Source organism: Hylobates moloch, unplaced genomic scaffold, assembly GCF_009828535.3.
Source record: "Hylobates moloch isolate HMO894 unplaced genomic scaffold, HMol_V3 SCAFFOLD_11, whole genome shotgun sequence".
NCBI lineage: Eukaryota > Metazoa > Chordata > Mammalia > Primates > Hylobatidae > Hylobates > Hylobates moloch.
The window spans coordinates 29,549,653-29,575,640 of record NW_026652286.1 but is presented as its reverse complement, the minus strand read 5'-3'; the positions used below and the strand labels follow the sequence as shown (position 1 = coordinate 29,575,640).

At 39.1% G+C, this 25,988-nt stretch overlaps 1 protein-coding gene across 2 annotated transcripts; it reads right to left on the bottom strand.

The window, feature by feature from the left end:
* SAAL1 (serum amyloid A like 1) lies at positions 1–25,744 on the bottom strand. Of its 2 annotated transcripts, none has more exons than XM_032166480.2 (12): positions 25,569–25,744; positions 22,883–22,996; positions 16,424–16,507; positions 11,907–11,986; positions 10,096–10,155; positions 9,838–9,953; positions 8,992–9,172; positions 6,802–6,884; positions 6,525–6,713; positions 3,191–3,387; positions 1,076–1,168; positions 1–149 (listed from the first exon to the last, which is right to left on the bottom strand). In XM_032166480.2, exons 1-12 carry the CDS (start codon positions 25,701–25,703, stop codon positions 57–59), a joined length of 1,425 nt encoding a protein of 474 aa, XP_032022371.1. In that variant the 5' UTR covers positions 25,704–25,744; the 3' UTR covers positions 1–56. The 2 variants fall into 2 exon arrangements, with proteins under 2 accessions (XP_032022371.1, XP_032022372.1); XM_032166481.2 differs by having other exon boundaries at positions 3,191–3,384; positions 25,569–25,727.
* Between the last annotated feature and the right edge of the window lie 244 nt (positions 25,745–25,988).

The window sequence follows — 25,988 nt, the reverse complement described above, 5'->3', positions numbered from 1 at the left end:
TGTCAGTGAGAAAAATTAAGTTTATTTCTTGTACAGAAGTAATTCCAATTCAGGTTTTAAGTCTGAACCTTCAAACTTAGGAAGCTTTTTTCCAAGTCATCAGCAAGTGCCTTATCAACTTCACGTAGGATTTTAATAAAATCTTCCACCTGTGAGTCAAACAAACAAACAAAAAATCAAACACAGAAGAGAAAAATGTGCTTTAAGGTACTGATTGCTCTACCTGTGGTTTCTAAATGGTCCAATGGAAAAGAAATGCTGGCAGATCTCTAGATGACAGTAATAGTACTTCCTAAGCAGTCTTCTAAATCATTCTCAAGGAAATGACTATGCTTTCCCATTCCATTTTACTCTTGAGCTAGTACTTCTCCCCCTGCCTCCTCTTTACAGCCTGTTCCCACATTCTGTCCTTCATTTTCCTGAAAAAGTTCCTATTTTGAAATCTGATTCTAATGGCAGGAAATGTGATGTCATTTGAAGAACCATAAAAACTTACTGACTATTCCCAAGAATCTGATTTTGGCTTAATATAGATGCTACCTACTTCATAACAGAAAGGAGTACTATAAATTCAGAGCTTATTTTTTTCCTCTTAGAATTGTTACTCCCAATAGTATTATGAATTTTCCAGTAGTCATCTTTTTTTCCCTCAACTTTTATTGTAGACTCAGGGGAGTCTAATTGTCTAAATGTGCAGGTTTGTTACAAAGGTATATTACATGATGCTGAGGTCTGAGGCACAGATGAACCTGTCACCCAGGCAGTGAGCTTAGTACCCAATAGGTAGTTTTTCAGCCCTTGCCCTCCGTCCCTCCCTCCCCTCCTCCTGTAGTCCCCACTGTCTACTGTTCCCATTTTTATGTCCATAGTATCCAATGGTTTAGCTCCCACTTCTAAGAGAGAACATACAGTATTTGGTTTTCTGTTTCCAGCAGTCATCTATCTGACAAACGCATTAAGTCATATAAATGGTATATACTATCATTTTTGACAATGACCTCGAAATCAAGTGCTTACTTGGAAACATTTAGTAATCCTACGAAACTTGGCCACCTATACATTTACCCGTACTCACCACAGGGCTATAGAAAGGAAGAAGGTTTTGAAATGCAGAGGAACACTTCTGTTTGCTCAACTGGCCTTCCTTTACTCCCTGAGCCACCGTCTCCTAAAACAACAACAAGATTTAATGTCAAAAAAGGAAAATTTTTCAAGCTTTAACTAGTGAATAAAAACAAATCAGGATATTCAATTTCCTCCTGACTTCATAGGCATTTCAAATGTCCCACCTGAACCCACCAACATCAAGGAGGCTTATGTAACCCAAACATGTTCTCCACTGTCATCTTTATTTTAGTGAAGGGCACCACCATCCACCCTGCTACAGAGATTACAAACTTGGAACACAGAAAGACTTTTCCTTCTCCCCTCCCACTGTCCCCTCCTGGCAAGTGCGCAATTCTATTCTACCAAATCTCTTACACCAATCCCTCCTCTCCATTCCATTGTTTAGGCTGCCATCATTTTTCAGATTATTCTCGAAGATTACCAACCACAAGAGCCTGTTAGTTGATCTCCTGCCCTCCAGCCTCAACTCTCTCTACTCCTTCCTCTCTATTGCTTTTGGAGTAATCTTTCTAAATTGATCATATCACTTGGTGCTTAAAAGAAAAAAATCTTTAGTAGCTCCTCAGTTTCTTCAAGATGAAGTCTAAATCCCCTAAATATTACATAAGAATTTGCATGACATAGCACTTGTGTATTCTCAGCCCACCTTTCTTTGATGTTCCTACCACTTAAAAGTTAAGAAATATTGATGTCTCTTGCTCCAAAAAACAAAAGCAACAGCAAAGAATGGGAAAAAAATACATGCGATAAATATGGAAAAGATACATTATTACCCAAGACATTCACACAAATAATCAACATGGATAAATTATAAAAAAGTAGGAAACAAAATTAATATACAACATCCAAATATTTCAATCTCATTAATTTAAAAATGCAAATCAAAGTAAGACACAATTTATTACCTAAACTTTGACATAAAAATTATAATACCCAATAATAAGGATCAAGTAAAACCAACATTTTCACATGTAAATAGCATTTTGACAAAATATGGCCATTACGCCTTAGCCATCTTCACATTTATAATGTTGAATCCAGTAATTTAAATTCTGTAAAACCTGCTAAGGTAATAACCCCAAATCTGGAAAATACAAATATGGAAAAGGGAAGCAAGACAACTAATAAAAAAAAAAAATCATCAGAATAAGAGAAACTTTTTGTTTCATTTTGTTTTTTGAGATAGGGTCTCACTCTGTCGCTCAAGTTGGAGTGTAGTGGCACAGTCTGGGCTCACTGCAGCCTCGATCTCCTAGGCTCAAGCAATGCTTCTATCTTTGCCTCCTAAGTAGCTAGGATCAAAGCGTGTGCCATCATGCCCACCTAATTTTTGTATTTTTTGTAGAGATGAGGTTTTGCCATGTTGTCCAAACTGGTCTCAAACTCCTGGGCTCAAGTGATCCACCTGCCTCAGCCTCCCAAGTGCTGGGATTATGGGCGCCTGGCCAAGAGAAACTTCTTAAGGAATACTCTTTAAAAAATTAAGTGGGTATGAATAAATATATTCTTCACAGCTATATTTATAACATTTTATATTCATAGTACAATATATTCATAACATACTCATAATACATTTCTTTCCAAATATATGGATAGAAAAAATATGGTCAAAGGAAGAATGTTAATAACCACTGAACATATTCAGGCAGAATATTCCTTAAGAGAAGTTTGCAGTAAATTTTGAAAACTGATTATTTGGTAAATTAGGTTTAAACTGGCTCTCAGTAAAAAGTCTTTCATCTAGAATCAAGAAAAATGCTTATAATATAGTGTTAAGGGAAAATAGTCGTCTATAAAAATTGCATATGCTGGGTTAAAGTATATGAAAAATGCATTTATAAAAATACATGCACGCAAACATACGCATATGTCTGTCACACATAAATATATCAAACCACATCAGCTAGTTGTTTTTAAGATTATAAACTCATGGTGATATTAAGATTTTACTTTATTTTCCCAAATTATATATTACTTTCATATTTTTTAAAAAATAAAGTTTGGAGCGTTAAGCAACCCACACTTTCTTTTGCTTATGACATCATCAATACTTCTTTCCTACCTTTGTTAATGCCTGAAAAATATTAGAAAGAAATTCACATAAAATATCCTTCAAGATTTTCAAGTGGAAATCATCTTGGGTTAAATCAGTCTTTTTAGTTTCTTCTGTGTTAGACTCCGCCGAGTTCTCTGTTTTTTTCTGACACTGTTCCATATTTTGTAAGACCCGAATGAGGCTGTCAATTAGAGGAAGATCTACTGTATAAACAAATCAAGAAGCATGGAATTGGCCAGTTAAATTTGGTTTTTCATTCACATGTACTGAATTAGTGCTAGACATTATTATTTTGGGTATTACAGATACAGTGGTAACATCAGCAAGATGTCAGCCTGTAGGAGGCTTACATTTTTATACTTTCAAATACGTAAATAAAATAGACTATTTCAGGTTTTGGTTAAGTTTTATGAAGGAAATAAAAGAGGAATATAACATAGCAGCCTAGCAGGGCTAGCTCTCTGACAAGGTGACATTGAGTTGAGAACTAAAGCAATGAAGCACCAGCAATCAAAAGAGCCTAGGAGGCCAGGGGTGGTAGCTCACGCTTGCCATCTCAGCACTTTGAGAGGCCAAGATGGGCGGGTAGCTTGAGCCCAGGAGTTCAAGACCAGCCTGAGCAATATGGCGAAACTGTGTCTTTACAAAAAGTACATAAAAATTAGCTCACAGGATTTTTCTACCACTACCACTGTTACCATCTTGGTCCAAGTTTTAACATTTCTTGCTATGAGTCAATTATCAAGAATCTCTAAAAGCCTCCTAACTCATGTCCCTTTTGTACCCATGACTCCCTACATTTCTCATCAAAACAGCAGCCTATTAAAGTCAGCTCATGTGTATGCAACTTCTGCTAAAAACCCACCATGGTTCCCCACCTCATTCAGAGGAAAAGGCAAAATCAGGCCCTCCATACTCTACCTCTCTGGCTCCATGTGCTACTTTGCTAAATCCACCCCAGTCACATGGGATCTCACTGTTCCTCCTCAAAGATACCAGGCATACTTCTGGTTGAGGGCTTTTACACTTTCTATTCCCTCTGTCTGGAATGTTCTTCTCCCCAAGTATGCACATGACTCCCTCATTCTCTCTCTAAGGACTGTACTCAATGCCACCTTCTCAATGAGGTAATGTATCTATAAATGAAGATCTTAAAAATATTCAACTTTCCTTTTTTATTAAAAACTCAATAAAATAGAAACGGATTAATATTTCCTTAAATGGTAAGACATATCTGTTTTTGGAGCGGGGGTGCAGAGTCTTGCTCTGTTGCCCAGGCTGGAGTATAATGGCGCAATTTCGGCTCACTGCAGCCTCCGCCTCCCAAGTTCAAGCAACTCTCCTGCCTCAGCCTTCTGAGTAGTTGAGATTACAGGCGTGCGCCACCAAGCCTGGCTAATTTTTTTATTTTTAGCAGAGACAAGGTTTCATCATGTTAGCCAGACTGACTTTGAACTCCTGACCTCAGGTAATCTGCCCTCCTCAGCCTCCCAAAGTGCTGGGATTATAGGTGTGAGCCACAGCACCTGGCTGTAAAACACATATCTTATACCCAATAATGCTTAACAGTGGAACTCTAGGATTATTCCTAATAAAATCAGGAAGAAGGTAAGGATGTTTTCTACCATCACTATTATTTTACACCAGAGATTCTAGGCAACCCAGAAAGACAAGAAGAATAAACCAGAGATAGACAAGTGATAAAATATATCTAATTTAAGCCAAAGCACTATCAGATAAAGCCCAAAGATTATTACTGGAACGACTACTAAAAATAGTAAGAATTTGGTAAGGTTACAGGATACAAAGTTAATATACAGAAATCAATAGCCTTCATATATTCCAACAATAATAATCAGTGGAAGAAAATATGTCATAGACAATAGTAAACCCAAAAGATAAAACATCTAGGAATGAAACTAATAAGAAATATCCAAGATCTATATGAAGAAACCATTACTGAGGGACACAAAAAAAGACCTGAACAAATGAAAGGGCATAACATATTCTATCAAGTTAACACGACATCAACAAAAATGTCAGAAAAGTTTTTGTTTTTGGAACTCAAAGTTAGTGATAAGAATAGTTAAAAACATTCTGAAAACTTAGAATGAAGAGGAATTTGCCTTATTAGGTATTAAAACATAAAACCTTAATATTTAAAAACACTATGGCTACTAATATATGAATACAGCAATGGAAATGAATAGAATATATAGGTGAATTTTAAAAATAATGATGAAACTTCAAATCAGTGTGGGTAAGCTGGATTATTCACTAAATGATGTTGAGATAACTAGGTAGCCCTCTGGGAAAAAACTGATACCACTAGTACCAAAGTTATCAAAGGGGGAAAAAAAAATTAAAGCCACACTTCACATGTGACACCAGAATAAATTCTAAACGAATCATGAATTTAATTGTGGTCATAAAAATCATTCTGTGAAAGAATATGTGTTTACATAGGAAAATACTCATTTTATATTTCTAAATGAAGTGTTGGCTAAAAAACAGAATTAAATATATGTGCATGTGTGGGATGGTAAGATTACAAACATCATGTTTCCTTGATATTTTTTATTAATTTTTAGGCAGGGTGCAGTGGCTCATGCCTGTAATCCCAGCACTCTGGAAGGCAAGGCAGGAGGGTCATTTGAGCCCAGGAGTTTGTGACAAGCCTGGGCAAGACTGTGAGACCCTGTCTCTACAAAAAATTTAAAAACTAGCCAGGTGTGGTGTCATGTGCCTGTAGTCCCAGCTACTCAGGAGGCTGAGGTGAGACAATCACCTGAGCCCAGGAATTCAAGGTTGCAGTGAGCTATGATCCTGCCATTGCACTACAGCCTGGGCGACAAAATAAGACTCTGGCTTTAAAATAAGTAAAGAGGCCAGGTGGGGTGGCTCACGCCTGTAATCCCAGCACTTTTGGAGGCCAAGGTGGGTGGATCACCTGAGGTAAGGAGTTCGAGCCCAGCCTGGCCAACATGGTAAAACCCCGTCTCTACTGAAAAAATACAAAAATTAGCCAGGCATAGTGGTGTGCGCCTGTAATCCCAGCTACTTGGGAGGCTGAGGCACGAGAATCACTTGAACCCAGGAGGCAGAGGTTACAGTGAGCCAAGATTGTACCACTGCACTCCAGCCTGGGCAACAGAGCAAGACACTTGTTTCCAAAAAATAAAAATAAATAAAAAATAAAATAAGTAAATAAATACGATAATAAAATAAATTTTTGAAGTTTAGCATGTAATATTTTTATAATTAGGGAAATGAAAGCATTTTTTAAAAGGGAGAAATAAATGAAATGAAAAACAGTATGAGCCTGGGAAACTGTACTTGCCTTTTTCTATCTTTAGATACTCTTGCTCAGTCTGTGAGGCATAGATGGCAGACAACACTGAAAAAACAGAGGCTAGCACTGTTTTCTGTTCTTGAAGAATGATGGGTGGATCATCAGACTGGCAGAATTCATGGCAGACCAGGTCAAAAAGTAAATTCCAAATGTCTTTTCCAGTGTCAGGACAATGTACTTAATAAAGAGGACAAATAAAGCAGTACTTTAAAATCAGCAAACAATTAAATGAGTAACTGTAGTGCATCCCGATAAACCACCTTACCAATTGCTTGAATTCCGTCATCCACTGTAGTAAGCAGTTGTAAAATATGCATGTAAACATCAAGCCATTCTGGATTTTCAGAACTAAATAGGAAAAGTAAAAGCACTGAATCAACAACTTTACTGTCCAGGGGATTCCAATCATTCTTCCATTCAATAAATGTTTATTACTCTGCCAGCCACTGTTCAAGGTGCTGAGGATAAAACAAGGAAAGGAACGAAGTCTCTGTGCTCATTAGAGCTTTTATATTCTAATAGGGGAAACAGCAAAAAATAAACAAATATTATATAATATAATCAACATACACAGGAAAAGAAGTAAAAAATTCTTTTTGGCTCTATCTCATAAAAGCAACAATGCAGAAACCTGCTAGTTGATACTTTATCATTTTGGTTTGCTTGAATAATCAGAACAAAAAATGACTGCGATTTTTATAGTATGAACGTAAGGTCCACTGCACCATGCATCAACAATAATGATGTTCTGAAAATGTCTCAGGATTATCCTAGCTCTGTAGCTGAGAATACTAAAACCATGTAAGTCTAATTCTTATGATCAACCGTTTGGATTCTCAAAAATCTAAATAGTTTCAAAACTCAAAATCTTTAGTTCTTCAACCAAACAAGTGAAAAGACAGTGAACAATTAAAACGATGGTTTGGCAAATGTTTATTTAAGTACTTACAAATTTCACGCACTATGTTACGAGTTGAGAAAACAGATGCATAAGATGTTATCCCTACCTTCATAAAGTTTATACTCTAAAAGGAAAGAAGATTGCAAGTGGGGTAATTACAATAAAGTGGTACTAACGTAGCACTATAGGGCTAGGAACTTCACAAAGCAAGGAGACTTAGTTTGCAGGGTCAGGTAAGGTATCTCAAGAAAAATGATGTTTACATAGAAACATGAAAGGGCAAAGAAGTGTCTGAGGTGGAGGAAACATACTGTGCAAAGGCCTAAAGACAAGAGAGCCTGGTTCAGTTGAAGAAGTGAAGCAAACTTCACATGACTGAAACGCAGAGTACAAGGAATAAGGATAGCGCTACTGGGTCTATAAGCTGTACTTTATTTTTTTGAGAATTTTTCATTTATTTCATTCTTTTTTCCCCTATTTTATTTATTTATATTTTGGATTCAGAAGGTACATGTTGGGGGTTGTTACATGCATGATGCTGAGGTTTGGGAATATGGATGGTCCCATCACACAGGTGATGTACGTAGCACCCAAGCTGTGTTTGTTTGTTTGTTTGTTTTTCTGGACCTTATCCTAAGGAAGGCAACTGAAAAGACTGAAGCATGAGAGTGAGATGAGTGCATACTTTGCAAAAACAGCTTTAAAGTCTAGGCTTGGCAAAAGCAAGCATAGAGGCAGGGAATTCAAGTAAAAGAATGTGGCAGTTCTCCAGATGAGAGACAATAATGGCTTGATTGGCATGGATGGAATCCCAGAAGAAGTCAGGAATAAGGGTTGGGAGTTGACTGCAATGGGAAAATACTGGGGCAGGAAAGATTCAGTAATGGCTTCTCCATTTCTTCTAGATTATCCAAATAGGATAATGATTACATCATTTACTGAGATTGAGAATATTGGTGAAGCAGGTTTAGGGAAAGATGATGAATTTAATCCTCACTTGGAAAAAGGACACAAAATTAATAGGTTTTGATGTGGCTTACTCAGCACTAAGAATGCACTAAGCAAACCACTAAGCAGATCAATTTAAAAATTAATTTTCTAGTGATTAGCAATAAACAGTTTTAATGACCTGTAAGGCTTAGTAATCACTCTTGGCAAGACATCAGAGTCCCAACATCAGTCACTTATTGAAGACTGGCATATAAACACAAGGAGCAAAAAAAACCAAATGCAACGTTAATGAAGAAGTTGTTAAATGTTCAATGTAAAATAAAGCACAAGAAAATGTTTTCTCTTTGATTTAAATTACATAAAATATGGTAAGACAGAAACCACAGCTAATGTTGAGTAACAGCCTATAGCTAAATGATAATATAACAGGAACTTTGTAACCACTATACAGGTTGCATCACAAATAGTAGTAGTGAATTAACGTAACAAGGAGTGACTATGTACTTTATTCTGTTGTAGGGAATATAAGAAGACTTTTATATCTGAGAATATTTCCAGCAATTGCATTTTCCCAGAACATTTTGCACGAAAGAGCTCACCTACCGTACTTGTTTGGCAGCTTCAAGTATACAGGGCACAAGCCGAAACACTGGCTGCTCTTCAGACTCTTCCTGGGGTTGGTCCAGAGGCTGAGTAGCCCCATTTCTGACCCATTCTAACATTAGTTTCTCATCCAAATCAAAGAGCTTGTCCACAACCTCCCCCACCTTCACCAGCAAGTCAACTGAAGAGAATAAAACAGATATCGAAATGAAAAACAAACTGCTAAAAGCAATAGGGTTAAGCAAAATTCCTAAAGCTATTCTAAGAAAACCAAATCTTGCCAAAGCAGTACTTATTCCAAAGGGTGATTTACTTATCTTGTATGTTTAAATTTGCTTATCTTTCCTCATTTTTAAATGAGGAATTTATCACTGTCCCAGGAGTTTAAGAAATTTTATATCTTCAATCAAAAAACTTTCTCCAAAAAACAAACAAAAAGCTGGACATGGTGGCTTACACCTATACTCCCAACACTTTTGGAAGCCCAAGGCTGGATGACTGCTTGAACACACGAGTTGGAAACCAGCCTGGGCAAGAAAGCGAGACCCTGTCTCTACAAAAAATTTTAAAATGAGCTGAGCATGGCGGTGCATGACTATAGTCCCAGCTATTGGGGAGATTAACAGAAGGATACCTTGAGCCCAGGAGTTTGAGGCTGTAGTGGGCTATGATCACACTACTGCACTCCAACCTGGGTGACAGAGCAAGATTCTGTCTCAAACAAACTTCATTACCTTGCACTCGAGGCTTTTTTAAAAAAGGTGACTTCTAAAAATAGTTACTTGGTTTCCTAAAAATTAAATACAATTTAAAACATTTTTTTTTCTAGAGTACATGATGACTTACCATTTGTTGAACTTGACATAATGAAGCAAATGCTATCATAAATAGCTGGATGTTCCCGGATCCTTTCAACCCAAACACTGGCCACTTCTGCCTGGGAAAGGCAAGTAAGCAACAACCTACATGGTAAACGTGGGTTGAATTTCTACTTTTCAAAAAAAAAAAAAAACAGTAAAGGAAATTTGAAAATAAAAAATTAACTTTTTTTTCTTATCTACTCTTATGAGTAACCTTATAGAATTCATAAAAGGAAAAGTATACCTGCTTGTTTCCAGCAGAGTAGGTGGGTCTGAATCATACAAACAGTGCAATAACATCTGCCTACAAAAACAAAGAAGTTAACCGATATGCCTCACTTCTCGCATTTAAAATATCAGTTTTCATTTAATTTTTTGAACATCTTTATTGTGAAATACAGCATATATTCAGAAAAGCTCAAAAGATACAAATCTATAGTTAATAAATAATTATGAAGCAAACACTCGTGTTTCCAAGAAACAGAACAGAGCTGCATCTCTGTAGTCACCATGTGTCCATTCCAAATCACAATTCTCTTTCCCACCTAGAAATGATGACCATTCTGATTTTTCCAGCAATCATTTCCTTACTTTGCTCTATAGTTTTATTATTTTATATATTTTGATGTTGCTTTATACTGCAGGTAAAAGGATTAAGAGGACATGCTGAATAAATAGACATAATCTGGGAGGTTATTTGGATTCATGAAGACAGTCAAGGAGAGGAGACAACATATGAAATAAATTATACTTATTGAGTCTTCATTTATTTGCTGAAAATTATACATGTAAGATCCACCCATGTTGTTTCTTTAGCTGTTATTCTTTGACAGATTGCTGCAGAGCACTCCATTGTGTGAAAATAACACAATTTATTTTTCCAGACTACTGTTGATGGACATTTGTGTTGATTCCAATTTGGGGCTATTTCAAGCAATCCTCCTATAATATTTGTAAGAGTTATCCTGATGCACATGTGCACAGTTTCTCTTATCATATATGCCCACTATGAGCTGGTCACAGCACATGCATATGTTCCAACGTGACCAGATAATGCCCAACTATTCTAAAGTGGTTCAACAAATTTATATACCATCAGCAATATAAATTGCACCATACTAATATTAAGACAAGCATTTAGTTGAATTTATAACATTTGTTAACATTTCTCATTTTTGGATTTTTGATAGAGAACATTAGAGACCAAACATAATCTTAACTCATTTGCTCCATGGATGACGGTAAATTACTGAGGAATAAATACTCTGAACTAGGATCTTAAAGTCCCTCTACAACTAGGAGTTCTCTCTTTCTGAGAAACCCAGGTACTTGAATCCTGTGATAAAACCCTCACGGCCCCAGCTCTGACAAAAACTGCCTAGAACAGTTTTCTTAACCTATTTTGGGTACAAATTTCTTTGAGATTCAGATTAAAAGCCATGAACCCTTTGCCTAGAAAACTAATACACTCACAAAATTCAGCATATAATTTCGGGGTGTTCTCAGAACACAGTAACCACTTGGGTTTCCTCCATTAAAAAACCTTCTGCCCAGAACTTTACACATGGAGAAGAGAACTAGCCTCGAAGCAGAAATCTGAAAGTCTTTTCATCAGAGGCAACCCTTTATCTTCTAGTTGTTGGCAAGTCTTACCCTCTAAGTCAGAGCTCTCAGGATGACATTATTCAACAAATCTAGTTTCTGTAGACTCCAGCCGAGTCATCAGATTCCCTGCCCCTAAACTGTTTTGGATTCCAGTTGGCTGCCCCATCTCCAAGTTTTGGCCCACTGGTTCTTCCCCTATCTGGCTTACTGCCACCAGCTGACAATTCAGGTTCCTTTGCTACTGAAGAAAACAGGCTTAAATCCTGAATCATTTCAGTACCTCCTGAAGAAGCCCCTAGCTATCATCAACACACAATGAAGTTCCCAGAAAATGTTCATCAAGACAAAGAAAGGACTGTCTTTCAAATTTGCTGCTTTTCCTATGTATTAGAATTTCCTTAAGGATATAAATGAATATATTAAAAAACATAATTATATAGCAAGACTTACCCAAGATTTTTATCACTGCTGATGGACACACATATCTCCTGGAAACAGGCCATATTACCTAAAATTCCCACACAGATTTCCTGCCAAATCAAATTTTACAAGTCACAATGGCTCTGAGATGAAAGGCATAAACAAAAATATCAACTTGAACAAAAACTTTTGCTGAGCCAAGTTTTGGGGCAAGGCGGAGGGGAGGCAGGATAAAGAAATACATATACTGCCTGTACCCTAACCTTGACAAGCTTACAGTATTTGAGAAGGGATGAAAAACATAAGAACAAGAAAGGGCAAAGGCAGGAGCTATGCAATAAGAACTCCTATCGATAAAATGAGTTTTAAATGATTGATAGGACTGAGATATGCAAACAAAAGACAGACGTTCAAATAAGGGGAAAGTATCAGTAAAGGCAGGAAGGGAATCATGTACATGGCGAATACTGTAGACAATAAAGTACTCTGGTTGTGGCACAAAGTGGGTGAACAGCATGAGGTAAATACTGCAGGTATAAAGGACAGAGATTAAGGGCTCTGAATGCCGTGCTGAAGAATTAGACTTAATCTGGGAAGTTATTTGGAATCATGAAGATGCTCAAGGAGGGGAGACAACACACTGAAACAGTATCTTAGAAAGATTATTCTGGTGGCAAAATGCATAATGTATTAGTGTAGACCCTCTTTATCCATGGTTTCAGTTACCCATGGTCAACCTTGGTATAAAAGTACTAAATAGAAAATTCTAGAAATAAACAATTCATGTTTTAAACTGCATGCCTTTCTGAGCAGCATGATGAAACCTTGCACCGTCTCACCCGGGATGTCAATCATTCTTTTGTTCAACATATCCACACTGTATATGCTGCCTGCCCATTAGTTACTTAGTAGCCATCTTGGCTATCAGATCGACCATCGTGGTATCTCACAGGGCTTGTGTTCGTGTCACCCTTATTTTACTTAATAACGACCCCAAAGCACAAGAGTAGTGATGCTGGCAATTTGGATATGCCAAGGAGCCGCCATTAAGTGCTTTCTTTACATGAAAAGGTAAAAGTTCTTGACTTCATAAGAAAAACAAAAATGTATGCTGAGGTTGCTTAGGATCTCTAAGAACAAATCCATCCATGAAACTGTGAAGAAGGAAAAGGAAATTTGTGCATATTATAAATAGGGTTCAGCACCATCTTCGGTTTTAGGCATTGGGGGCCTTGGAATATAACCCCCAAGGATAAGGGGAGACTAGTGTATAGGGAAAAGAAGTTGAAAAGAACTTAAGAATCTATCTCAGTAATAGTTAATTAATATGTAATAACAGTTTATTACCACTCATTATGGCCAGGCATTACTCTAAGCATTTTCCGTGTATAATTTCACATAATAACTTAGGTGACAGGTACTAATAGTATCCTTATTTTTTCAGATGAGGAAACTAAGGCACAGAGAAGTTAACCTACTTGCCTAAGATCTTAAGATCTCCAACTAGAACACGGCAGAGCTCCTGAGCTTGAGCATTTAACCACTATTCCAAACTGCACCTCAGTTATCAAGATGCAAGAGGAGGAGGGCCCTCAGGCATGGAAAAGGATGAAGCTGAGGAAGACTCTCAAGGTGAAAGCAAAATAATCCAGTGTGAGGATAAGGGAGAAAGCAGTTGAACTTGACTCCTAGCTTTCAAGTTGCCTCATTTCCCCGTCAGTGATATTGGTCCCGTTGACAGGAAAACTAAAAAAGAAAGTGCATAAAAGGCTACAATGAGTTCAGATGGTACAGTGTTTCCAACCTTGCTGGAACATAAGAATCACTCAGGGAGCTTGTTAAAAATACAGATTTCCAAATCTCATCTCAGATCTACTGAATCATAATTTCCAGGGTAGAGCCTGGAAAGCTATTGTTTACTCAGCATATACCAGGTGACTTTTATGATCAGTTAAGTGTGACCATAAATCACTGAGGACATACAGAATTCAGGGTTAGAGAGTACAGCTGACCCTTGAACACAGGTTTGAATGTGTGGGTCCACTTATAGGTGGATTTTTTCTAACCAAAATTGGACTGAAAATACAGTGTCCTCAAGATGCAAAACCTGCGTAATATGCAGAGCTGACTTTTCATACACACAGGTTCCACAGAGCTGACTGCAGAATTGAGTATGTGCGGATTTCAGTATGGGTGAATGTCTTGCAACCATCCCCCATGTATACCAACGGACAACTGTATGGATATGCAAGCAGAGAATGCCTGAAGAAAGTTGGAGATGTGACATCAGTTATCAGAAGGGAAGTCGAGGCTTTGCTCCTACAGGCAGAGCTGCAACTTTAAGGTGTAAAGAACACGTAAGTTCACTAGGGAAATGAATATAACGAGAACAAAGGATCAGGGCCTACACCTTAGAAAAAGTCCATATTCAGGACAGTATAAAAAAGGAAGAAAGAAAAAAGCCAATGAAAGGTGACAGACGAGTGACTGAAGAGGTCAGAGACGACAGTGAGGTGACATAGGAGCTATAGAAATGAAGTTTCAATAAAAAGTGGGTGGTCAAATGTTGGGAAAAGATTAAGAGTGAGTAGGGGCAGAAAAAAACCACATAACGTTTCCCTTATACACTAAAGAGGGAATAACTGAACTTCCAATCAAAGATCAAGTTTTTCTGTCTTGGCTGTTCACTGGAATCACCTGGGGAACTTTAAAAGCTGCCCAGAGTCTCACACTTGGAGATTCTGCTTTAACTCATCTAGGGTATGGCCTGACCCAAGATTTTCAAAAGTTCCCTAGGGCAAAGCTTCTCAGAGTGTGGCAATGCACTAGAGCACCAGCATCACCTGGGAACATATTAGGAATCCTGGACCTACTGGACTAGAAATGCTGGAGGCAGGCTCAGCAATTAGTGATGCGGGGACATGCTTAAGTTTGAGAGCCCCTGTCCCAGGTGATTCTAACATGCAGCCAAGGCTGAGAATCACTGTGGCAGCAGACGGTGGCCAGCAGATATATACAACAATATGACTAATTCCTAAAAGGTGCCATTCCTGACATAAGCTTATTTCTTTATATACTAGTAGTGAGTAAATATATTTAAGACAGAAAAACTCAGTACAAAAATAGCATAATCGTCAAATCTTATATTAATGTAAGGAACCAAGGAAAAAATGATTAATCAGGCTCTAATTCAGAGATAACATTCTGCTTAAATAAGAATTTTAATTCAACATTCAATTTGTAAAAATATACTATGGAATTCTCCATTTTATAATCTGAAAGAGAGGAAATACAGTACAGTGGTTATATTGGAGTCAGGCCTAGGCTGAAATCTCAGCTCCATTCTTTCCTAGTTGTGTGACCCTGAACACATATCTTCACTCAAGATTTAGTTTTTTAAAAGTATACCTCATAGCAGTAAGACCAGGTATTCAGTAAATAGCAGTTTTCCATAATTATTGAACAGATATTTACTAATCCACAATATGCATAGAACATGGCAATTTAATTGGCAATAAAGCACAGTACACTGCACAGTATATAAAGGCCTCTCCTTTAGTCTTTATCTGTTGTTTATGGCAGTTTACTAACAACAATGACCACTGAAAGCTTACTTACTTATTTGGGAAGGTGTAAAAGGAAAAGTACCACTGTGAATAACAGATGCAAATACTGAGAGGGGACAGAAGGCACACAAAGGGAGGCACGGAGACAGCGTGAGACAGGGAGTAGAAAGGTCTGGCTAAATCGGAAGGGTTATCTGGCTATCCAGATTTTATGCTGGAAAGATGAGTTAGGTTCAGAGAGTAGAAGTCTTGAGCAGTAGGCTGAGTTTAGAATGGTTTTCAAGCAATGGTGGATTTTGTCAGTAAAAAAGAGAAATCAACTGAAAAATGGGAGGCCCAGGCTCTGTTCCTTGTTCTGATACGTACTAGCAGCATAACAGTGGTTATGCCTAACTCATCTCCACAGCTGGTAAATGAAAGTGCTAATTTCCCTGGTCCGGCCTGACTCTAAAATTCTATGATTCTCATAATTTTAAATTATTAAATGATTAATCATTTAATAATTTAAATTATTACAGGCATGTAGTTCACGCTTATAATCCCAGCACTTTGGAAGGCCAAGGTGGGAGGATCACTTGAGGCCAGGAGTTCAAGACCAGCCTGGGCAACATAAGGAGACCCTTGTCTCCACAAAATAAAAGTAAAAATTAGCTGGGTGTGGTGGCTTACACCTACAGTCCCGGTTACTTGGGAGGCTGAGGTGGGAGGGTCCCTTGAGCCCAGGAGGTCAAGACTTCAGTGAGCCGTGATCACGCCACTGCACTCCAAGCCTTGGAGACATAGTGAGACCCTGTCTCAAAAATAAAATTAAAAAAATTTAAATAGCAAATTACCTAGGACCTGGCAATGTTCAATTAACATCTACAGGCTGATTTGTTGATTTATGGTCAGTAAGAAAATCAAAGTGAGAAAAATAAATGACTATCCAGCACTATTTGTTCTTATTGCTTCAAAGAAGGCTTTAGAAATGTACATACTTACTCTTAATCGAGGACACTTGGACTTGGCCAGTACTCCCATGAATATATCAGGAGCATTAAATTCTTGGAGAAATAAAGCCACATCCTGAAAAGAAAAATGATTATTAGCTTGGATGTTGAATATTCCTCCCTAAACCCCAAAGCTTAGGCAACCATAAAATTCTATATTAAAATTAGAACTTTAGGCCAGGCGCAGTGGCTGACACCTGTAATCCTAGCACTTTGGGAGGCCAAGGCTGGCAGATTGCCTGAGCTCAGGAGTTCAAGACCAGCCTGGGCAACATGGTGAAACCCTGTCTCTACTAAAAATACAAAAAAATTAGCCAGACATGGCAGCATGCGCCTATAGTCCCAGCTACTCGGGAGGCTGAGGCAGGCAAATCGCTAGAACCCAGGAGGCAGAGGTTGCAGTGAGCCGAGATCACGCCACTGCACTCCAGCCTGGGTGACAGAGCGAGACTCTGTCTCCAAAAAAATAAAAAAATAAAATGAAATTAGAATTTTAGACACAAGGAAAAAAAAACACAGGCTTAAGAACTGTGTCAACAGACAAAAGTGATGTTAGAGAGTCTTTGTGGTAACTGGTCCCAGACAATGGAACAATTTCATAAACAAATCTACAACTACCTACAATACTCCAGAGGATTATCCCACTCTTTTCTGCCCCAAATCTATTTACCTTAATAATTTTTCTGCCCACTAGGAATTCTCATTAAACACATTCAAACACATTTGGTGATTACCTATCAGGTATTGAGCTAGAAGTGGGGGACAAGGGAAAAAAGCAACACGCTGGGCACAGTGGCTCACACCTGTAATCCTAACACTTTGGGAGGCTGGTTAGAAGGCCGAGGTAGGTGGATTACTTGAGCCCAGCTTGGGGAAACATAGTGAAAATCCATATCCACAAAAAATACAAAAATTAGCCAGGTGTGGTGGCACATGCCTGCAGTCCCAGCTACTTGGGAGGTTGAGGTGGGAGGATCACTTGAGCCCGGGGAGGTCGAGGTTGCAGTGAGCCATGACTTTGCCACTGTACTCCAGCCTGGGCAACACAGCGAGAAAAAAAGGAAAAAAAAAAAAAAAGTAAAACTTGGCTGGGCAAGGTGGCTCACGCCTGTAATCCTAACACTTTGGGAGGCCAGGGCAGGCGGATCACTTGAGCCCAGGAGTTCGAGACCAGCCTAGGCAAACATAGTGAAACACCATCTCTACAAAACATACAAAAATTAGCTGGGCATAGTGGTGTACCATCTGTAGTTCCAGCTACTCAGGAGGCTGAGGTGGAAGGATTGCTTGAACCCGTGAGGCAGAGGACGCAGTGAGCTGAGATCTCGCCACTGCACTCCAGCCTGGGCGACAGAGTGAGACTTTGTCTCAAATAAAAACAAAATTCCTCCTTGTCCTCCAAGAGCTTAAAACATGGTAGGGGAAAGAAGTCAAGAACTGCTATAGGGTCCTGTCCAAAACCAGAACTTGTGTTTTCAAAATCATCAACAGAATAAAAATTCTGATCACAATGTAACTGTGGCAGCCTCATAACTTCTTCCTACAGAGTCTGCCACAGTGCCTAAAAGGGCATCACACAGGTGACATATGAGTGGACATGTGGCCCCAAATGGGCCAAATCTCACCTAGGAATGTAAGATACAAAAGCGAAGTCAGTTTGCTTGGGGACTTGCAATGTAAAATATATAAATAAAATTAAGTTTCTGGCTGTCCACTGCTTCAGATTTTCACTAAATTTGAGGTGTATATTTGAGAAGCCTTAACTTAAAATATAAGCTGCATGGCTTATGTAAAAATTAAGGGCCCTGGAACATCTCAAAGAGAGAGGCAATTATTCTGCACAGCAACTGAAACCAGTAACCTGCCAGACAACTGACTGAGACACACTCTACTTACTAAAAGACCGTGGTCAGAGAAAATAGTATTTTCAAAGATACGCTCTAAACTGAAAGTCATAATGGCAGATTCTCTTCACTGTAAGTGATCAAGCTGTCCTGTAGGCAATTCTTTGTCACATGCAGAAAATTTTAAATTTAATGGTAATTCCTGGAGTAGCACAAGGGTGGCCTAACAATATCAACACCAACAGTAATAAAATTAACATTCATTGAACAAGTATTAAATGCCAGGCACAGTGAAGTGGCTTGCATGCTATCTCATTTAATTCTCAAAACAACTCTATCAACTAGTTATTATTAGCCCCATTACACTCATAAGCACTCTGAAGTTTAAAAAGTTTAGCAACCTGCCCAAGATTATACAGTCTCAGTAGAGCAAAGCTAGGATCTGAACCCATAAGAGTCTGATTTGAGCCTATGGTCTTGTTTTTTAAAAGAGATGGGGGTCTTGCTATCCTGTCCATATTGGAGCAGTGGCTATTCACAGATTCACAGGCATTATCATAGCTCACTGCAGCCTCCAACTACTGGGCTCAAGTGATCCTCCTGCCTCAGCCTCCCAAATAGCTGGGAATACAGGCAAGTACCCAGCGAGACTATGTTCTTAACCAGCACAACATGCTACCTCTCAGGTATTCATCTATTCATTCATTACCCCCCAAATATTTTCTGAAAAACCTAATAGGCACTGTTTTAGGTTCTGGGGACACATCAGTGAACAAGCTAAACAAGGGCTCAGTCCCATGGAATTTTCATTCTAAAGAAATGAACAAACAATAAATATAAAACAACTAAACTACACAATTTCTAAATGCTACAAAGAAAATAAGATATTATGTGCCAGAAACCAAGATAAAGCAGGCTACTTTAGATATGACATTGAAGAAGGTATTTCGGAAGGGGTGACATTATGCTTTGATGAGAAGGAATTTAAATCCATCAGAGGATACATGTAACAGAGTAAAGCAATTCTGTGGGAACACTGAAACAAGAGAGGTTAATTCTGACTGGAGTGTCTGGGGTGGCATCACAGAGGAGGTGACATTGAAGCCGGACCATAAACAATGAGAAGGATTTTGCCAGCTGGAAGCCATTCTAAGCAGAGCGGCATGAATAGTGCCCATGGACACATGAAAGTGCAGGAAGTATCTGGAGGTCTCTGGTCCTCACACACTGAATTCGTGGTTACAGAACTATAGGAGACAAGGCTGAGATATAAACTCACTAGACTTTGCACCAGGGACCTCAATGGTCAGTGGAGAGCTCAGTACTGAGTGGTGCCTCAAGGGCACCTCTTGTAAGGGAGCAAAAGGAGGCCAAAGAACATGACTTTGCCCTGCACCAATAACCTCCTTCAAACAGTAGCGCTGTTTTCTCAATTTTAAAACTGAGATTTTCACCCTAAGAGTTATTTAAAACACAGGTTTTCTTTTTTAAAAAATTTGTTTAACCATAATTTATCAATAGTTGTAGAATAGAAAGTAGATCTGAGCAATACTCTCAACCAACCTGATCTGACATTGAGAATAAGATACTCCACCCAGCAACAGCAGAACACACGTGCTCTTTAAGTGAACATGGAATATTTACCATGTTCACTTAAAACCATATTCTGGGCTATAAAACAAGTCTCAACGCATTTAAAAGGATTCAGCGTTCACCAACCACAGCAACAGAAAGATAACTGAAACATTCCCAAATATTTGAAACTTATTATGAACCAAAGAAAAAGTAAAGAATATTAGACAGTATTCTGAACTTCTGCGGTCATGGTGGCTCACGCCTGTAATCCCAGCACTTTGGGAGGCCGGGGCAGGCGGATCACTTGAGGCCAGGAGTTCAAGACCAGCCTGGCCAACATGGCAAAACCCCATCTCTACAAAAAATACAGAGCGAGACTCTGTCTCAAAAAAAATTGTAAACACAGCATATCAGAAATTGTGGAATACTGGTAAAGCATAAATATTTAGGGAAAATTTTATAGTGCTAGATGTCTATCTTTAAAAAGAAAGGATTTCAAAGTATAAAGTATGTGGACAACTGATTTTTGACAAAGACACAAAAGCAATTAGTGGAGAAAGGATCGTCTTTTCAACAAATGAACTTGAACAACTGAATATCCATAGGCAAAAAAAAAACTTCAATCCATCCTTGCACCATATACTATACAAAAATCAACTCAAAATGGATCACAGACTTATATGTAAAACCTAAAATTATAAAACTTTTAGAAGAAAATGTAAGAAAACACAATTAAAAAGCAGGCAGAAGATTCAAACAGGTACTTCACCAAAAAAGATACACAGAGTACAAATAAACACATGAAAAGATACTCATCATTAGGAATTAAGGAAGTCCAAATTATAATCACAATGAGTTATCACTACATACTTATTAGCATGGCTAAAATTAAGAAGACTGAACATACTAAGTGTTGGTGAGGTTGAGGAGAAACTGGACCTGGAATTATGTCTCATACACCGCTTGTGGTTATGTAAAATGGTAAAAACTGCTTAGGAAAACAATTTGAAAGTTTCTTAAAAAGTTAAGCATACACCTACCATATGATCCAGCCATGCCACTTGATATGGTCTGGCTCTGTGTCCTCCCCTAAATCTGACCTTGAATTGCAATCCCCATAATCCCCATGTATCAAGGGCAAGACTAGGTGGAGGTAAGTGAATCATGGGGGTGGTTTCCCCTACGCTGTTCTCATGATAATGAGTGAGTCTCATGAGATCTGATAGTTTTATAAGCGTCTGGCATTTCCCCTGCTCGCACTTCTCCTTCCTGCCACCGTGTGAAGAAAGTGCCTGCTTCCCCTTCCCCTTCTGCCATGATTGTAAGTCTCCTGAGGCCTCCCCAGCCATATTGAACTGAGAGTCAATTAAACCTCTTTCCTTTATAAATTACCCAGTCTCAGGTATTTCCTTATAGCAGCATGAGAATGGACTAACACACCACTCTAGGTATTCACTCAAGGGAAAAAAAAGTATATGTCCACAAGTATATTGTACACTTGTATACAAAAGTTCACAACAGCTTTATCTGTAATAAACCTTAAACAACTCCAACATTCATCAACAGGTAAAAAATAAATTGTGGTATATACATATAATGGAATACCATTCAGCAATAAAAAAAAAAAAATAAGCCACTGATATACACAAATGGATGAATCTCAAAATAATTATGCTGTATAAAAGAGCCAGACCAAAAAAAGAATATGAGCACATTTATATAAAACTCTAGAATACACACTAATCTGTAGTGACAGAAAGCAGATCAGTGGTTGCCTGGAGAGGATGGAGGAATGGAGAGGCAAGAGGAAGAGACTACCAAGGACCGTAAAGAAACTTTTAGGGGTGATGGGTATGCTCTCTATCCTGATCACAGTGACAGCTTCATCTGCGTACACATCCGTCAAAGTTTATTGGCTGGGTGTGATGACTCATGCCTATAATCCCAGCACTTTGGGAGGCTGAGGCGGGTGGATCATTTGAGGTCAGCAGTTCGAGACCAGCCTCGCCAATAGAGTAAAACCCTGTCTCTACCAAAAATATAAAAATTCGCAGGGATTGGTGGCGCACACCTGTACTCCCAGCTACTCTGGAGGCTATGGCAGGAGAATCACTTGAGCCCTGAAGGTGGAGGTTACAGTGAGCTGAGATGGCACCACTGTACTCCATCCAGCCTGGGTGATAGAGACTCCATCTCAAAAAAAAAAAAAAAATCAATGTCAATGACACTTCAAAACAATATGCAGTTTTTTTGTGTTAATTATACCTCAATAAAGTTTTAAATAAAATGACTGAAACAATGAATAGCCATTGACAATTTTTAAGAAAATGAGTACAATTAAGTCTGTATTTCTGGAAAAAAAGGTAACACAGGTGGCAATGTAGAGGACAGAAAGGAGGTTAAAGACACTAAAACAAGGATTTTAATCAGGAAGCTACTGCAAAAGTCCAGGTAATAAATCAAGAGAGATTACATAGGTCATTTAATGTCTTTTGGCCTCTATTTTCTTAACTGTAAAATAAGTGTACTACCTACATCACAGGGTTATTGTGAAGATCAAATAGAATACTACACATGAAAATGCTTTTGAGCTATAGAATACAGATATTAAAACACAATGATTAACATTGCAATTATAGACATATAACTATTTATTGTCCTTTCCTTCTAACATTATCATGGTATATTAGCGGTCTTCCAACTCCTAACCTGCTCTCAAATATATGGCCAGAGTTCTCTTTGGGTAGGAAGGTAGGTATCAGAACTTTCCCGGCCTACATGTGTGTAGGAATACATTCATAAGAGCTACGTATTTAGTCCGAATCTATCGAGAGCTCAGATCCTCCAGCCTCAAAGACAGAAGTTAAGCATTTATAGCTCCTGGGATCTCATTCCCTATATCATATATGGGTGTGATTAAAGACAGGAGATAAAGCCTTTCCCCAGAGTGAAGGACTGAACCGTTTTTAAAACATCCATTCACCATCTCCTCACCCAACAGTCTTTTCAGAGTTTTGTTTCCAGCCTCATACCTCATCCATTGACATATCCCATACTCTGCAAATTTCATTCTCCATTTCTTCATCAAGCTCCGTCTGCTGCTCCTCATCATGTGAGCGAGATTTGGTGTTTTCAGGGCTAACAATCTTCAGAAACATAAACAAAGAAAACATGAATAAAAGTTGTCTACAATACTAACCAGGTACCCAAATACAGCAGGTGATCAAATAACATTTCCTTGTAACGCTGATGAGAAAAAAATTTGATTCCTGGCCAGGGCCACCGTCTGTGTGGAGTTTGCATGTTCTCCCCAAGTGTGCATGAGTCTGTTCCAGATACTTTAGTTTCCTCCTACATCCCCCAGATTTGCACATTAGCATAACTGGTGTCTAAATGGTCCCAATTTGAGGGAGTGTGGGTGTGTGTGTACCTGTGATGGGATGGCATCCTGTCCAGGGCTAGTTTCTGCCTTGTACCTTGAGCTACTGGTACAGGCTCCAGTCACCCTCAACCCTGAACCAGAGCAAGTGGGTTGTGAAATGGATGAATACAAAATTATTATAAAACAAAAATCTGTAAAGAAGACAATAATCATAGAGATGCACGACAATAATTATGTGGTAGGAAAGTGCTCAGTAAGCCTGCCTTATTTGTTATTGTTTTTGGACTGTACAGTAGTAAGAGGTGGTCATTTTTGCTTTGTAAACATTTATTCCTTGATTTAACACAATCAAAGAATAAAGGTTGTAGTGATAATCACTACAACCACCATCACTCACTAACTCACCAAAATTGGGTAAATAATTATCTTGTTTTTATTAACCTCTCCTAAATGTATTTATAGCTCACATTTATCTCAATGTTTAATATTAGAAGTGTTTTAGGTCCTCATTTAGAAGTTTGGTGATGTTCTTGTGTCCAGAAGTATGCCACAGGGACTTAACTCTTGTTTATATCAATTAGCTATGGTAAAATTGGTTTCATTATCAGTAATTTTGCTTAAAGTCACAATTTCCAAGAACCTACTGATGTTAAGTGAGGACTTACTTTAATATTAACCCATAATCGTTTAGAAGTCACAAAGAAGCTATCAGCAAAGTATCTTCTCTTGCAAAAATCTTTTAAAACCGTAGTGCCTTGGGTAGATCTATTCTTTCAACATTCACAAAGTAAATACTGTTGCTAGGCACTGGGGTAGATATACAAAGACGAGTAAGATATAATCCCTTATGTTTAAGCTTTTTTTTTTTTTTTAACTTTTAGGATCTAGTGGGGAAAGACATGTAAAGGGATAGTCACATTAGAAAAGGCAAAGTGATGCAACTGAATTGTGGACAGAGTTGTGGTAGCAAAAATGATGGACCAATGACCTATTCCTGGGAGAAGATGGGGAACCTTCTCTTAGGTGTTGACATTTAAGCTAAATTTTAAAGGAAGAATAGTAGTTTGTCATGTGAAGAAGGAGAGAAGTGAGTACTCAGAGGAAAGCACAAGAGTTCAGAGTTAAGAAAGGGCCTAGCATGTTTGGGGATGCTGAACAGTTCGGTGTTGATGGAACACAGTGTATCACGAGAAGATGAGGCTGGAAAATGTACAAACAGCCCCGGATTCCAAGCTTCAAGAAACACGCATTTTTCTCCCAGGCAAAGAGAACTAAGAGCAGTATCATGAATAGCCCTGTCTTTAAAGAAGATTATTCTGGCAGCTGTGTAGAAAATTGACTGGAGAGGATAGACAAGAGAAGCAGAGGAACCAATTAGGGAAACATGGGGAGAAGAAAACTCACATTTACTGACAGCCTCCTATAAGCCAAACACCATGCTAAGCACTCTATTGCCATTATAATCTCACTTAACCTACACAATAATCCTATATATAATAATATAAATATTATAATCCCATTTTATAGAAATTAAGAGACAAATAGAGGTTCTGAGCCGTTAGGTGACCTGCAGCTAGTGGGTAATGAAGCTGCGTTTTTTGTTTTTTTGGTGTTTTTTTGAGACAGGGTCTCACTCTGTCCCCCAGCCTGGAGTGCGGTAGCTGGATCATAGCTCACTGCAGCCTCCAACTTCAGGCTCAAGCGATCCTCCAGCCTCAGCCTCCTGAGTCGCTGGGACTACAGGCGTGCACCGTCACGACCGGCTATTTTTTTTTTTTTTTAAGTTTGTAGAAACCAGGTCTATGTTGCCCAGGCTGGTCTCAAACTCCTGGCTCAAGCGATCCTTCTGCCTCGGCCTCCCAAAGTGTTGGGATTACAGGCGTAAGCCACCGCGCCTGGTCAGAAGCCACGTTTTTTATATAAAAGTTGCATAACCCTAAAGTCACCATTTATTCTATTACAACGATAGTCCATGAAATATATAAATTAAGGACCTGGGCTTCAGAAATGACAGTGGGGATGGGGAGCAAAACCCGAGCAATGCAGTTACACGATCATGTATTTTTGGAGAACTTGAGAAAGCAAAATAGAACGGCAAGTATTTCAGCATCCCTACCATTATACTTCCCTTTGTGTCGAGAGATCCCGAGGGGGCCCAGATAGTTTTGGGGTCCGCAGCGGCCAGCGAAACGCAAGGAGCGAGGTCCCGCAGCGCACGCCTCGGGAGGGGTCTTTGTGGGGATGGCGGCTCCCGGGGCAGGAGGAGCCGCCAGAGGCGGAGCCCCGGTGCCCGGGGGATGTGGGGAGAGCCCACGCCTGGCGCAAAGTTTCCACACCTGGATGAGTCCGCTGAGGACGCCGAAGAGCCAGTGTTTGCTGTAGACCGTGCTCCCTATGCAGTCTCCACCGGCCACCTCCTCCTCCTCCTCCTTGTTGAGACCCAACGGCGGCGGCGAGGGGTTACGATCCATGACTTTGTCGCGTCCCGCGCTCGAGGTCCGTGCCGGAAGCTGCGGAGGAGACGACCGGCGCCCTAGTGCCAGAGCGCCCGGAGCACCGGGCGGGACTCCCCCTACAGCGCCCCCTGCTGTTCGGAGCCTGGCCAGCCAGCCAAGATGGCTTGACCTCCCCCACTCCATCCTACCCAGGACCCAGGCATGAACATACTCATAATTATTTGTCACCCTCACTGAATCAGGTGTTCCATTTCTCCAGGAGCTCTTAGCCTGATTAAAGAAGGAAGAGTAGGGAGCAGG